This window comes from Cryptomeria japonica, chromosome 4, assembly GCF_030272615.1.
Source record: "Cryptomeria japonica chromosome 4, Sugi_1.0, whole genome shotgun sequence".
Taxonomy (NCBI): Eukaryota; Viridiplantae; Streptophyta; class Pinopsida; order Cupressales; family Cupressaceae; genus Cryptomeria; species Cryptomeria japonica.
Window position 1 is genome coordinate 55,984,137 of NC_081408.1, and position 12,203 is coordinate 55,996,339.

A 12,203-nucleotide genomic window follows, 5' to 3' on the forward strand; every position below is an offset into this window, starting at 1 on the left:
AGCAATCCAAGGCATAATGAATCAGATTAGATACAAATTTGATTGAAGGAGGGAAACCCTAACCATCCTAAGTTTGAATTAGTTTTTGGCGGGAAGCCTCAAGTTTAAAAGATGCTGACCTGAGAATGATAAGGATTGATGCTGGGGAATGAAAGTGTGTGTGCAAAGTTTGTTTGAGTGATAAATGAGAAAAATTTGAAGTGGTTGTGTACCGGTAAGAAGGAACAAGTAAAACAGAGAAAAGGACAAACCGACAAAGGAAGTGTAGAACACAAAGGGGTCAAAACCGACAGAGGCTGAATCTGGCAAAGTGTGGTCAAGTGTGAAGTGAATCCAACAATCAGAGGGAGAGAAGTTTTTAGCAGAGTAAGAATCTGCATAAAGGCATTGCTGTAGGGTGTGTGGAGTTTTCATAGACCGGTAAGATTGAAACCGGTAGTGTAGAGTATTGAAGGGTTGCAAACTTTCATTTGCAATAGGGAATTTATTTATGTATTTGAATCTTCGTATTGTCTTCACTAAGTAGGTGCTTAGTGTAGGGGTTGTAGATCCTTTAGGTTGCAACCTATAAATTGATCAATGGTTGGGGCTCCTTTGAGATGTGTTGATGTGTGTTTTACGCACATAACATTACAAAATAGAATACCAAGGTAATTTACCCTCTCTTGAACAAAATCACCTCATATGCTAAGGATAAGATCAACTAAAATGCTTCCAAGGTTTCTACATGTCAGGTCTTGACGAGTGGGTAACTCAATGGTCGATGTGAATTGCTGTGTTCACTTGGGGACTTACACAAATGTTAGGATTATCTTCTTCGATTATGAAGATGCAAAATAGGTGCACTGACAACTTAAGATTTATCGATATGGCTCTAGATTTAATTCTTACTAAAAAATGGGCAAAAGGAATAGGGTTCAGGGAATTTATTTTAGGCCTAGGAATGTAGGAAATGGTGAACAAATCCAGTGGAATCAAACTAGGCAACGTCTCACAAACAGGTATTGACATAAGCTTAGTGCAATCGTCTAAGGTATACTTAAGGATTTTCAGACTCACCATCAAATGTTGACACCATCCAAGTTGATGCTTGTCAAGGGATGCGTAATAGTTAAAGTCTAAACGTAACATATTTTAGACTAACATTTTGGACCACATTCGTCTCTTCACTGCTTGCTCGTCCATTAGGTTGGCCCAATAATCTTCTGTGTACTTTGTGGATGAACTTTTCTCCCTTGATCCTTCCAACTCTCTTATCTGGATCAAATCTTTCTCTTTTCTTGAAGGTTGCAAATCGATAGAATGCAAGCTCCTCACTCGCAGTGCTGACGGCTAAGGCAGGCTGGCAAACCTTTGACGTTTTCCCAATTGAAATAGGGAATGTCATGCTTGTCTTATGCTTCTCTCTCTGATTGGCATCAAACTCTAGAAACTGTCTCACCACTTCCAACAAGATCATTCTATCGGTCGGATACCTAGGAAGCTTGTAGGGTTCGGATTGAAACCCATGAATCCTAAGGTATGTGAAAGTGGGAAATTGAATATACCACAATCCATATTTCTCTATTAGCTCTGTTGCCTCCTTGGACAATCTTCTGTGGATTCCGCCTTGCAGCATCTGAGTGATGTACATAGTGAATACATCATTCACTCTCTTATAGTCTTCAATTCTATACATGCTCAGCTAGGGGTAGCACTCATGACTCCTGAATTGTCCTTGCCCATTCCCAACTTCACCTCTGCATATTAATCCTTTGTATGAAACAAACCGTGCAAGTAGGTATACTAGTTAGGAAGTCATGGCGAATGACTTGGACCGCTCTACATTCCTCAACTGAAAGTCCAGATTGTCACTTATAATCTTAGACCAATTTACCAATGCTCCTCTAAGACAGTCCTAGATGAAATAGAACATCCATCCATTGAAAATTGCACCCTGCTGCATCCCCATCACTCTGTTGAGTAGGAATATTAAGTCACTGTACTCCTTTTTGAAGTCTGTGCACATGAGTGTCTTGGGAGCCTTTGAATGATGAAGCCTAGGTTCTATCATCCACTCTTCGTTTATCATATTCTTGCCCACACCCATCTTCTTCGTGTATCGTTCTTTATATTCATCCTTGGTCACATCCTTCATATTTGTTCCGTGTGGAATCCCGAACACCTCAACTATAGCATCCTCAACAAGGTAGGCAATAACAACGGCCTTAGGAGTTGTGATCATTCGTGTGAGAGGATCATAACATCGTGCACATTCTAGGATGAGCTCACTGCATTGTATGGACTGTGGAAATCCAACTGCATGAAAAATACCACCCTTCATAATGTTTACATATGCTGGGGAAGGGATCTGATTTCCGACTCCCAACATCCGCTATTGCATGTGGTTCAGGTCTAGGAAATGCATTTTTGTATCTATGATCTCCCTCCCTCTGGATAAAATCCAGTCTCCAGTATCTTCAACAGTTCTTTCCTTTCCTTAAATCCGGACTTCAACATCGCACCTGTGCGAAGCTTGAAGTTAGAACTTAGGAAAATAAATAATGTTCTTGATAGAATTCCTGACTTTCTAAAGATTTTAGCTAATTAGAGCATGAAGTCAGGAAAATAGTCCACACTCTTGATAGGTTTTAACAATTAGATTCAAAATGTGACAACTTTAGGGCATGGAAACCCTCCATGAAATTCATTAATACCTCCTTATACTTAGAAATTGTGCAAACTAAATTGCAAAGGAGTATACCAGATCAGTAGTGACTAAGGAAAGGTGTGAAAGGTTGTGTTTTCACACAAAGTATGTTTGAGGACACCTTCCACAGTCAACAATGGAGGTCAACAAATTTTGAAGACAACCTGAAAATTAAACCTTTTAAAACATGTTGTAATCATCTAGATATGCATAAATTGATGAGAATCAACCTTCCAATGCAAACACGAGGAAATATGAGCATGTATGTAGGGCTAGAAATGAAAACTTAGTCTGAAGACAAATTTGCAGCCAGCTATTCTATGTCCAAATTTGTTACACCAATAACAATAAACATGAAAGTTTGGAACATACCGGTTAGGTTGCCTTGGTCCTGCAAATGACTTCCTCACCGGGGTCTTCCTTTCATGCTATTGACTCTAGTAAATCCTTCACGATCAATTCTTGCATTTCTCCTTGGATTTGCATGTCGATACATTGAGTGTGGCCTCCGGTTCATTGATTGTGTATACCGGTTTGTGTGGCGGTTTCTAATAGCATCTGGATATGTCTTCTTACTGGTATCCTTGCTTACCGTGAATGTCTTCTTCTCTTCGCCTTCACTTGAAGAAGTGAATTGTATCTCCTTATCGGATGTGTCCTTGTTGTTTGAAATTTGTCCTCCTTCAAATCCTAAGCCACCGGTATCTCTAGATGGCTTCCGTTTGCTCAACATCTTGTCCAAGGCTTCGGTGCTGCCTTCATATTTGCTTCTCACTTTCATTTCTTCCTTACTTTTTTCAAGCTTCTTTCGGAGCTTCACTATTTCAGCTTCTAGATCTTGATGCTCCTTTTCCTTCTTCATTAGATCAGAGGATGTAACTTCACATATCCTCTTGGCTTCTTCCAGCTGGAGTTTCAAGTCAGATATAACTTGATTGGACTCATCCAGGGATTGCTTCAAGAGACCTTGTTCATCTACTGCAACAATCTTGAACTTCTTGAGTTCTCTTCTTGTTTTACTCAGCTCCTCAAGAGCACTTATGAACTCACCTTTTCATCTACTGCAACAATCTTGAACTTCTTGAGTTCTCTTCTTGTTTTACTCAGCTCCTCAAGAGCACTTATGAACTCACCTTCAAGATCCACTTCGGCCTCAATGTTTTCTTCTTCCTCATCTTCACCAACCGGTTCATCAAGTGCCATGGAGAGATTATCTTTTCTGCCATTTCATGGTAGTCATCTTTCGATGCACTTTCTTCGTCTGTGGCATCATCCTCAATAGTGTATAGGCTGATCTGCTTCCGGTAGCCTCTTCTTCCTTGCCGGTAGACATTTCTTTCTTTGTCTTTACCAGCAGAGCTGCTAAAAACTTCTCGACTCATCTCCACTGGTTTCATTATAAGGACATTTTGCAGCAAAGTGTCCAACTTTACCACAGTTAAAACATTTGAGTGGTAACTTTCCTTTATACTTGCCGGATCCTCTCTTGAGCTTTCTGACAAAGTTTGCTACCTCTGCATCCGAGTCTTCACTGGATCCTTTATGAGCAACCTCTTCTTTGCTCTTCTTGGTGGAGTTGAACGCTGCCTCTTTCCTTGAGGATGCATCACCGGTTGTTCTCATTTCATAGGCTATTAGTGAGCCAAATAGCTCATCCATTGTGAAGATCTTCAGATCCTTGGCTTCTTCTATGGCAGAAACCTTAGTATCATACTTAGGTGTGAGAGATCTACGTACCTTCTTGACAAGAATCTCACCTGCAATTTCTTCTCCAAGTCCTCTGACGGTGTTCACAGTTTCATCTATTATGTGAAGGTAGTGTGCAATCTTTTCTTCATCCTTCATCTTGATACTTTCAAGTTGACCCCTTAGTGCTTGCAGTTTGGCCTCTTTGACTTTTGCATCTCCTTCAAATAACCTCTGCATTTTATCCCAAGTCTCCTTGGCGGATGCACAATACATGACCTTGACAAACTCATTATCAAACAACCCTCTCAAGATAGCATGCTTAGCCTTTGCATTATTCTCATACTCCTTGGCATCCGGATCAGTGGGAGGAACACTAGGGACAATATACCCATTCTTGATAGACATCCACATATCAAAACCAAGGGAGGAAATATAGGTCTCCATTCTTCTGCTCCAGAAGGCATAGTTAGATCCATCAAACAAGGGGGCTTTTGAGCAGGTAGACTCATTTCTTGCCATTGTGTTCTAAGTCCAAAATCTACCCAAACTTTAATCAACCAGGAACCTAGGCTCTGATACCAATTGTTGAACACAATGTACCATTGAGAGGGGGGTGAATTAGTGGTTCCTAAATTCTTTTCCTTTTTAAAACATCCTTAGAATATCGTTTATCACCCTAAGCACTAAACAATCAAACCGTTAAGACAAATGTGGATATTAAAAGAGGCAAACACACAAATGCAACACACAACGCCAGATTTACAAGGAAAACCCAATATGGGAAAAACCCTGGTAAGAAATGCTGTTGGAGTCTACTACTACAATCCAGCCTCACAAGTGAAACAATGAATTACAATGATTTAGGGCATCAACCCAAGGAGTACCAACCCCTATTGATACCAACCCCTATTGATTTGGGGCACCAACCAAAGGAGCACCAACCCCTGCACCAAGCTCCAACTTGGTGATGTATAATGAAATACAATTTTGATACAGTTATAGCATTTGGTTGCAAATGAGTTCTACAACACCCGATCAATAGATTTTTACTAGTTAACAACCTTCTCTTCTTCACTGGTTCTCACACTGTCGGTTATCAGATTACTCTCTCTGATCACTTACTGGTTACTCTTGACCTCTCTTCTTTCTCGCTCAGCCTCACATTACACTATTTTACACTAGGATGCCTTCTTAATCAATCACACATCACCGGTTTGCCAGCTAACTCACTCTGCAACTTTCTTAGAATAAATTCTAAGGAAGATGATCTTTCTCTTTGCTCAAGCTCTCTTTTATCTCATTCTTCGCATCAAGCATCAATGATTTCTCTCTCGAGCTCACATGTTTTTCATCTAAGGTTCGCGCCAAAAACCACATTGAAACAGTGCAGTGTTAGGTTTTGCCTTCACCAACTCGATCCATATTGGATTTGATTCGATCTTCTTTTCTAGGGAGATGATCTTCATGTCATCGATCATCACCACCAACGCCTCACATTCCAATGTGCGTTTCCTAAAATTGGAGGTTTGCACCATGCTTTTCTACTTTTCTCTGTCATATGCCATTAACGGCTCAGCCGTTTCCTTCAGCAAACGGGTACGAAGATCAAATCTTCTTGCAGGATAAGTTCAATCGCATGCTAGCTTGTCTACCTCGAGTCGCAATCTTCTGGCATCCTCCATGACTTGCGGGTTCTTCATAAAAGTCGACCTGCTTGCTGACTGTTACGTCGATGCACACTTCACCAACCTGTGCATTATCACCACCTGGCTTCCAGCTGTCATCTTTGTCGATATCACCTCTGCTTGGTTTGCTATGTCGGTTTGACATTCTTTGTTGACCAAGACTGACTACCAGTTCAATTCACCTTACCGGTATAGCCAACACACTGAACATTCACTCTTTCCAACAACACATCCTCTTGACAATTCATCTTGTCTTCCGGTATGTCTTCATGCCATTTTTTTGGTTCTGGTTACTGGGTGTTGTTGTGATTCATATAACATTCCGTCTCTTCATCACAAACAAACAGCCAATCTTCATACCGGTTTGTGCCGTACCGGTAAGCCTGCTTTACTGGCAGATGAGGCAATTCATCCGGTAACCTTCCTTCTGTCTTCTTACTACATATGGATTGACATCTTATGTCTTACTTTTTTTATACCGGTCACCACTTCTTACACACCGGTGACCATGCCAAACCAGTTGACATCAGTGACAACTTAATGCCAATTATGCCTATAGAGACAGTAGGTAATTTATAAATAGCTGTTAATGGGATTCAATGGAAGATTAGATTTTAAAGAATCTAATGGATGAAGTAAAATCTATAGCAAGGAGCTTTGAATAGAGTTTAAACCTAGACAATATGCAACCAGCTAGCTGACAACCTTGCAAATTGTCCATTTGCTGCAAAGATAAGTTTGGATCCAAATGAATGGCGAATATGATTGTAATACTGCTTAACCCTTGCTGCCATCTCTTTTTTGTTATCCAGCATTTTTTTAATAATGGGGGGTCATGCGAATTAGTAATTTCACATGCTTCAGAAGCAGCAAACGAGATTAGTGGGATTTGTACCATCCATGTGGCAGATGAAGTATGGTAGCAGATGCATGATTGTCGATAAGAATTTTGTGCCAAGTTATATGGCAGTTTTTGAGGCTAGCAAGGTCCCGAGCATGGGAAGCTGAGATAGAAAGTTGAAGTGATTTTTGCTCTGCGTTCTGGCAGGGATGGAGGGAAGTGATGCAATGAGCAGGTGTAGCTTAAGCGGTGGTGACAGCAAGGTAATCACAAATGTTGATTTAAAAGCCTTTTTTCAAGATAGATGATTTGGAGTCTTTGAATTTTGTTAAATTGATCCTAGCTAATGATGATGGCCATTGGCCTGTATGGAGTAGGGGATAATAAAATGTCATGCCGTGTCTTTGAAGCTTGTTTAATTTTAAAGGTTATGGGTGGGGGATGATGTGGTTTGTGAGTAGATTTTGCATGCCCTGATATAAGTCATGCCCATGGACATTTCTGTCAGCAGTTATCAAGGAATTGCAATAAAGTAGTCTTTAGGGGCAGAGATTCTCAGAGAGTGGTTGCTTTGGCAGGTGAGTTGAGGAGTGTTGAAAATAGAATAGAAAAGGTGGAAGAATTCTGTAAAGACTTTTCTTTTGTCTTTGATAACCAGAGTTATTCTTCATAATAACAATGTTTGTGTGGAAATTGACTTCGCAAGGTTCAATCTTTCAGCTAGAGGGATTATTTGTGTAGTCAACTGAAAGCCTCTTTGGAGCCGGGTGTAACGCTTATTGAAAATTTGAATCTGATCTTGGTGCATCCACTGTACAACCTTTTGAATGACTGCGGGCTGTTTTTCTTTGTATGCTTATTATATATATCCGTGTGTGTGCAGGAGTTGCCATTTCCAAATTTTAGTCCATAGTTCCATGCCCCTGAAACCTTTTTCTTTCTCTCCCTGTTCTGAAACTCTGTCAAACATAGCTCAATAATAAATTATTAGTCATATGGGGATGGAAATCAGTCATATCATTGGACTTCTTTGACCGCCATTTCCAAAATTTAGTCTATAGTTCCATGTTCCTGAAACCTGTCTCCGTCCCCTTGTTCTGGAACTGTATCAAACATAGCTTGATAATAAATTAGTCATATGGGGATGATAAGTAGTCATATCATTGGGCTCCTTTGCTTTTATTTCTATCTGCTGGAATAGAATCTGTGTCATGTGAAGAATGACAAGGAAATAGTAATAAATGGTTAGTCATACGAGGCTCTAATTAGAGAACATAATATGAGTGTTGAACAGCAATTCTTATCGTGCAATAGAATGGAGATTGGTAAGATTGACATGCATTACCAGGCAGAGATTGTCAAGATTGACATGCATCACCAGGCAGAGATTGTCAGGATTGACATGCATTTAATTGACTTGAAGGGATTTCCATAAATTATCTCTATGCACTAGCATGTAGAGATTGTCAGAATAGAGATTGTTAGGATTGACATGCATTTAATTACATAAAGGGATTCCCTTTGAGGTTGATCAGCCAGTTGACTGCTGGGATATAGAAAGCAGTAGATCCAATTGACTAAGTTGGAGAAGCAATTCAAGCAGATCATAACCAGTTATAATCATAAATATTAAATATAAATCATTCTTAAATGGAATAAAGTCTAAACGTAACATATTTTCAAGACCATCAGTCTGTTTTACTTTGGATCTGTTGGTGTTGGAAATAAGCCACACCCGGACCGACGATGGACTGGTCCAAGAGGGGCCAGTAGCTCAGTGGTAGAGCACTCCAGCAGCGTATGGAAGGTCCTAGGTTCGAGTCCTAGTTGGTCCATGTCTCAACATGGTATCAGAGCCAGGTCTAGGCTAGGAGCCCTAAGCACATGAGAGGTGTGGCTTAAGGGGGGGTGTTGGTGTTGGAAATAAGCCACACCCGGACCGACGATGGACTGGTCCAAGAGGGGCCAGTAGCTCAGTGGTAGAGCACTCCAGCAGCGTATGGAAGGTCCTAGGTTCGAGTCCTAGCTTGTCCATGTCTCAACAAGATCCATAGGTTCTTTTCAACTGTTAGGTGTGCTGATGCTACCCAAAATATTTGTTAGTTGGCTCGAATCTCTTACATTATCAAATCTTTGTGTAGTTCTAGCTGATTTGGTGTGCACAAATCTAGAGATTCCAAGTAGTGTGTTAATGTAATATTTTCAAGGTTTATGGGTGATAAAATTATCAAGTGCTCAACAGTTAAATACTATTACTGATAGGATAAGTTGGACAGGCCTTGTGATTGAGGGTTTTTTTGCTTATTTTGGCTGAGGGAATGTTTTCCTTGGATCAATGATTTGGTCGTTGAAATGAACATTGTCCAACTTTTGATTTTTGAACACCGGAGGCACCTGAGATTGTGCTCAGATTATGACTAATGATACACGGATCATGTATATTCATCTCCTCAACAAGTGTGAACTATGCTTATTGTTTGTTGTGGTAGATTCACTTCATTATTTAGCTCAAGCTATCTGCAACATAACTGTTTGAAATGTTTCTTCCATGTTAATTGGTATTATCTGTGCACTTTCTTTGTCAATTTTATCTACATTTGATTGTTTAGCTCTTTATCTTTCTAAACGTAGAAGAAGAATAATTCTTCTTTCTTAAAATTCCAATTTGTGTGCCTTTTACGGAAAGAGCATTCCATGGACTCTTCATGTGCCTTTACATAGGATTGCAATCTTCTTATTCTGCCCTTAAGTGGTGTCAGATTGCCCTTAGCCTATGGTTTCCCGGACCTAATACATTTCTTCCTTTTTTTTCATTGTTTTTAATACATCTGAACTTGTTGCAGACACTTGAGTAATGTGATAAGGGAGTTGGTGTAAGGTGTATTTGAAGGTAAAAACAAAAAATAAATTAGGATGATTAGCATTCACTTGCAAATTTAAGAATCTTGTTGTGCTCATTGGAAACTATCACTTTACTAGGTACTTAGTAACTAAACATTCCCTAAATTAGTCTGATGTTTGCACAAACTAACTGTAATATTGGTCATAGAATGATAATTCTGATTTCTTATTGGAGTTACTATAAAGTATTGCAAATCCAGTGCTGTCGGAGACAAATGCCTAGCAAATCCAATTTAAAGCCTTATAGCCTTAGTTTATTTGCTTTTCCTGCAAGGCTTGAGTGGTCCAATTCAACTTGAAGTGTCTTTTGTATACTAGATTATGCAGTATGTTGATATTAATGTGACAGTCCTCTCTGATTTTTTTTTTTGGAGGTTTACACCAAAGCAAATCAATGAAGAAAGCTAAAATAATTATATACAAGGAAACAGTGAATTCCATATTATCTAATTTGATATTGTGACTTGTGAATGATGAATTCAGGGTACCGGAGGAAAGAGCATCTATGGGCGCACTTTTGACGACGAGAATTTCAAATGTAAGTTGCTTGTATGATTGCTTTTGTATTCTAGTTGATTGGTAGATTTTCTTTTATATTTTATTCTTTTGTCTTTTCCTGTAATAGACCATCTAATTTATTATTCAATGACGAGGAAGTTACTTTTCATGAAAATTGACAGTGGTTCATGTTGGACCTGGCATTCTAAGTATGGCTAATGCTGGACCTAACACAAATGGCAGTCAGTTCTTTATATGCACGGTCAAAGTAAATTTTCTAGTCTGACCATTTGCAAGATTTTACTTATCATTTTTGGAGTTTAGAATCCAGTTATCAACTTATCATGAGTGATTTTAATATTATTTAACAAGCCTCTCTAAATTTATGCAGACCCCATGGTTGGACAATCGCCACGTGGTATTTGGACAAGTTATTGAAGGAATTGATGTAGTTAAAAAACTTGAGTCAGAAGAAACAAATCGTGCAGATAGGCCAAAAAAACCCTGCAGGATTGTTGATTGCGGAGAACTTGATGTTGCTCAGTGAGGACAGAATTATTCTGATCAAGAGATTACAGGAAAGAGTTTTGTTTTCTTGTTGTTACAGTTTTATACCGGCTTGCTTTGATTATTCATAAATGTATTAAGAGTCAGTTTTAGTGAGAAAAATGCATTTGCTTACAAAATTACTTTCAAGAACTTTAACAGGCACTGTGAAATATCCTTTGTTACGAGTAAATATAAACCTCAATTAGGGGGTTTGCATGAGGATACCTGCACAGGCGTCTGCCTGAATTTGACACATTGAGTTCATAAAAAATGTCTATAAAAATAATTCTCTATCTACTCGCAAAAATAATATCTAGAAAATTAATGGTAGTCCAATTTTTTATCGTTCTGCTTCCATGGGTTTTAATAATTAATGATTGATAAAAATACAAGCCCATGCTAAGTAGTCCAACAGTATTTCTCTCTACCATAGTTTTAAATGTAAGGATTAACTTCCAGTAGAATGTATAACTTGTTTTATAGCTTAATGTTACTTAAGAATGCTACAGAGAAATTCGCTACTTGCAATGGTTGGCTGTTGTGAGAATCAGCATCATTCTCCCTGTGCATGCAAAAGCTCAAACTCTTGCACATATATGGTAAATTTGTTTCAATAACAGTCAATTTTATGTTTTGGATGGTTTTGGATAGTGCCCCGAGCTTATAAAAGGTTTCAGTTATCAAGTAGGAGTGATTTCTTCGAGTTAAAAGCCTATTTTTTCTAGGCTTGCGGTTAATGGTAAGTTTTTAAATCACATGGCAGCAGTTATACAAGCAAAAGTTTGCACATTTCTCCTTGACCACAATTAAAGAAAATTGAAATATCAGGAAACAGGCATTTTTCATTTGACCGTTCTTTGGGGTTGGAATTTCTGATTGTGTATGATGCATTTTCTTTGTTAATTTTCGTCAAACCATTAAGGTCCTCCCTTTGGGGATATTGAGCTGAACTAGAAACTTGGTTGCCCATTTATACAACAAATTTAGTGAATACTGGTATGATGTAGCTGAGTTTTATTAACATGCAAAAAATATTATTACAAGGGTGTGGTTCATCAGCTCAACCATGCGTATGGAGAATGACTGCTGGTGAAGAGATGGCATAATTACATTTCTATGCCTAAGGATTTATTTATTTTCTCTACTTTCCATAGTGTGTGTACAATCTTCAAATTCAACATGACAGAACACAGTCATGTCAATTGAGTGTGTTTTATCAATTCAACATTTAAGCAAGAAATGCTTGAATTGGATGCCTAATAGTTACATGCACAAAATAAGTACCAAAATAAATAGTTTCTCGAGGCGGCAATCAAGACACTTATACCTTTGCAGTCATCTTTGAAGGTGA

The 12,203-nt window shown here is 38.8% G+C and overlaps 1 protein-coding gene across 1 annotated transcript in view; it reads left to right on the top strand.

The window, feature by feature from the left end:
- The window catches only part of LOC131039002 (uncharacterized), a 118,413-nt gene extending 107,268 nt beyond the window's left edge, over positions 1-11,145 (top strand). Inside the window, exons 5-7 of the mRNA XM_057971635.2 lie at positions 10,289-10,343; positions 10,486-10,571; positions 10,695-11,145. Coding sequence (XP_057827618.2) covers positions 10,289-10,343; positions 10,486-10,571; positions 10,695-10,850 — 297 coding nt within the window. The 3' untranslated portion in view covers positions 10,851-11,145. The remainder of the gene's footprint in view (positions 1-10,288; positions 10,344-10,485; positions 10,572-10,694) is intronic.
- The last annotated feature ends 1,058 nt before the right edge of the window (positions 11,146-12,203 follow it).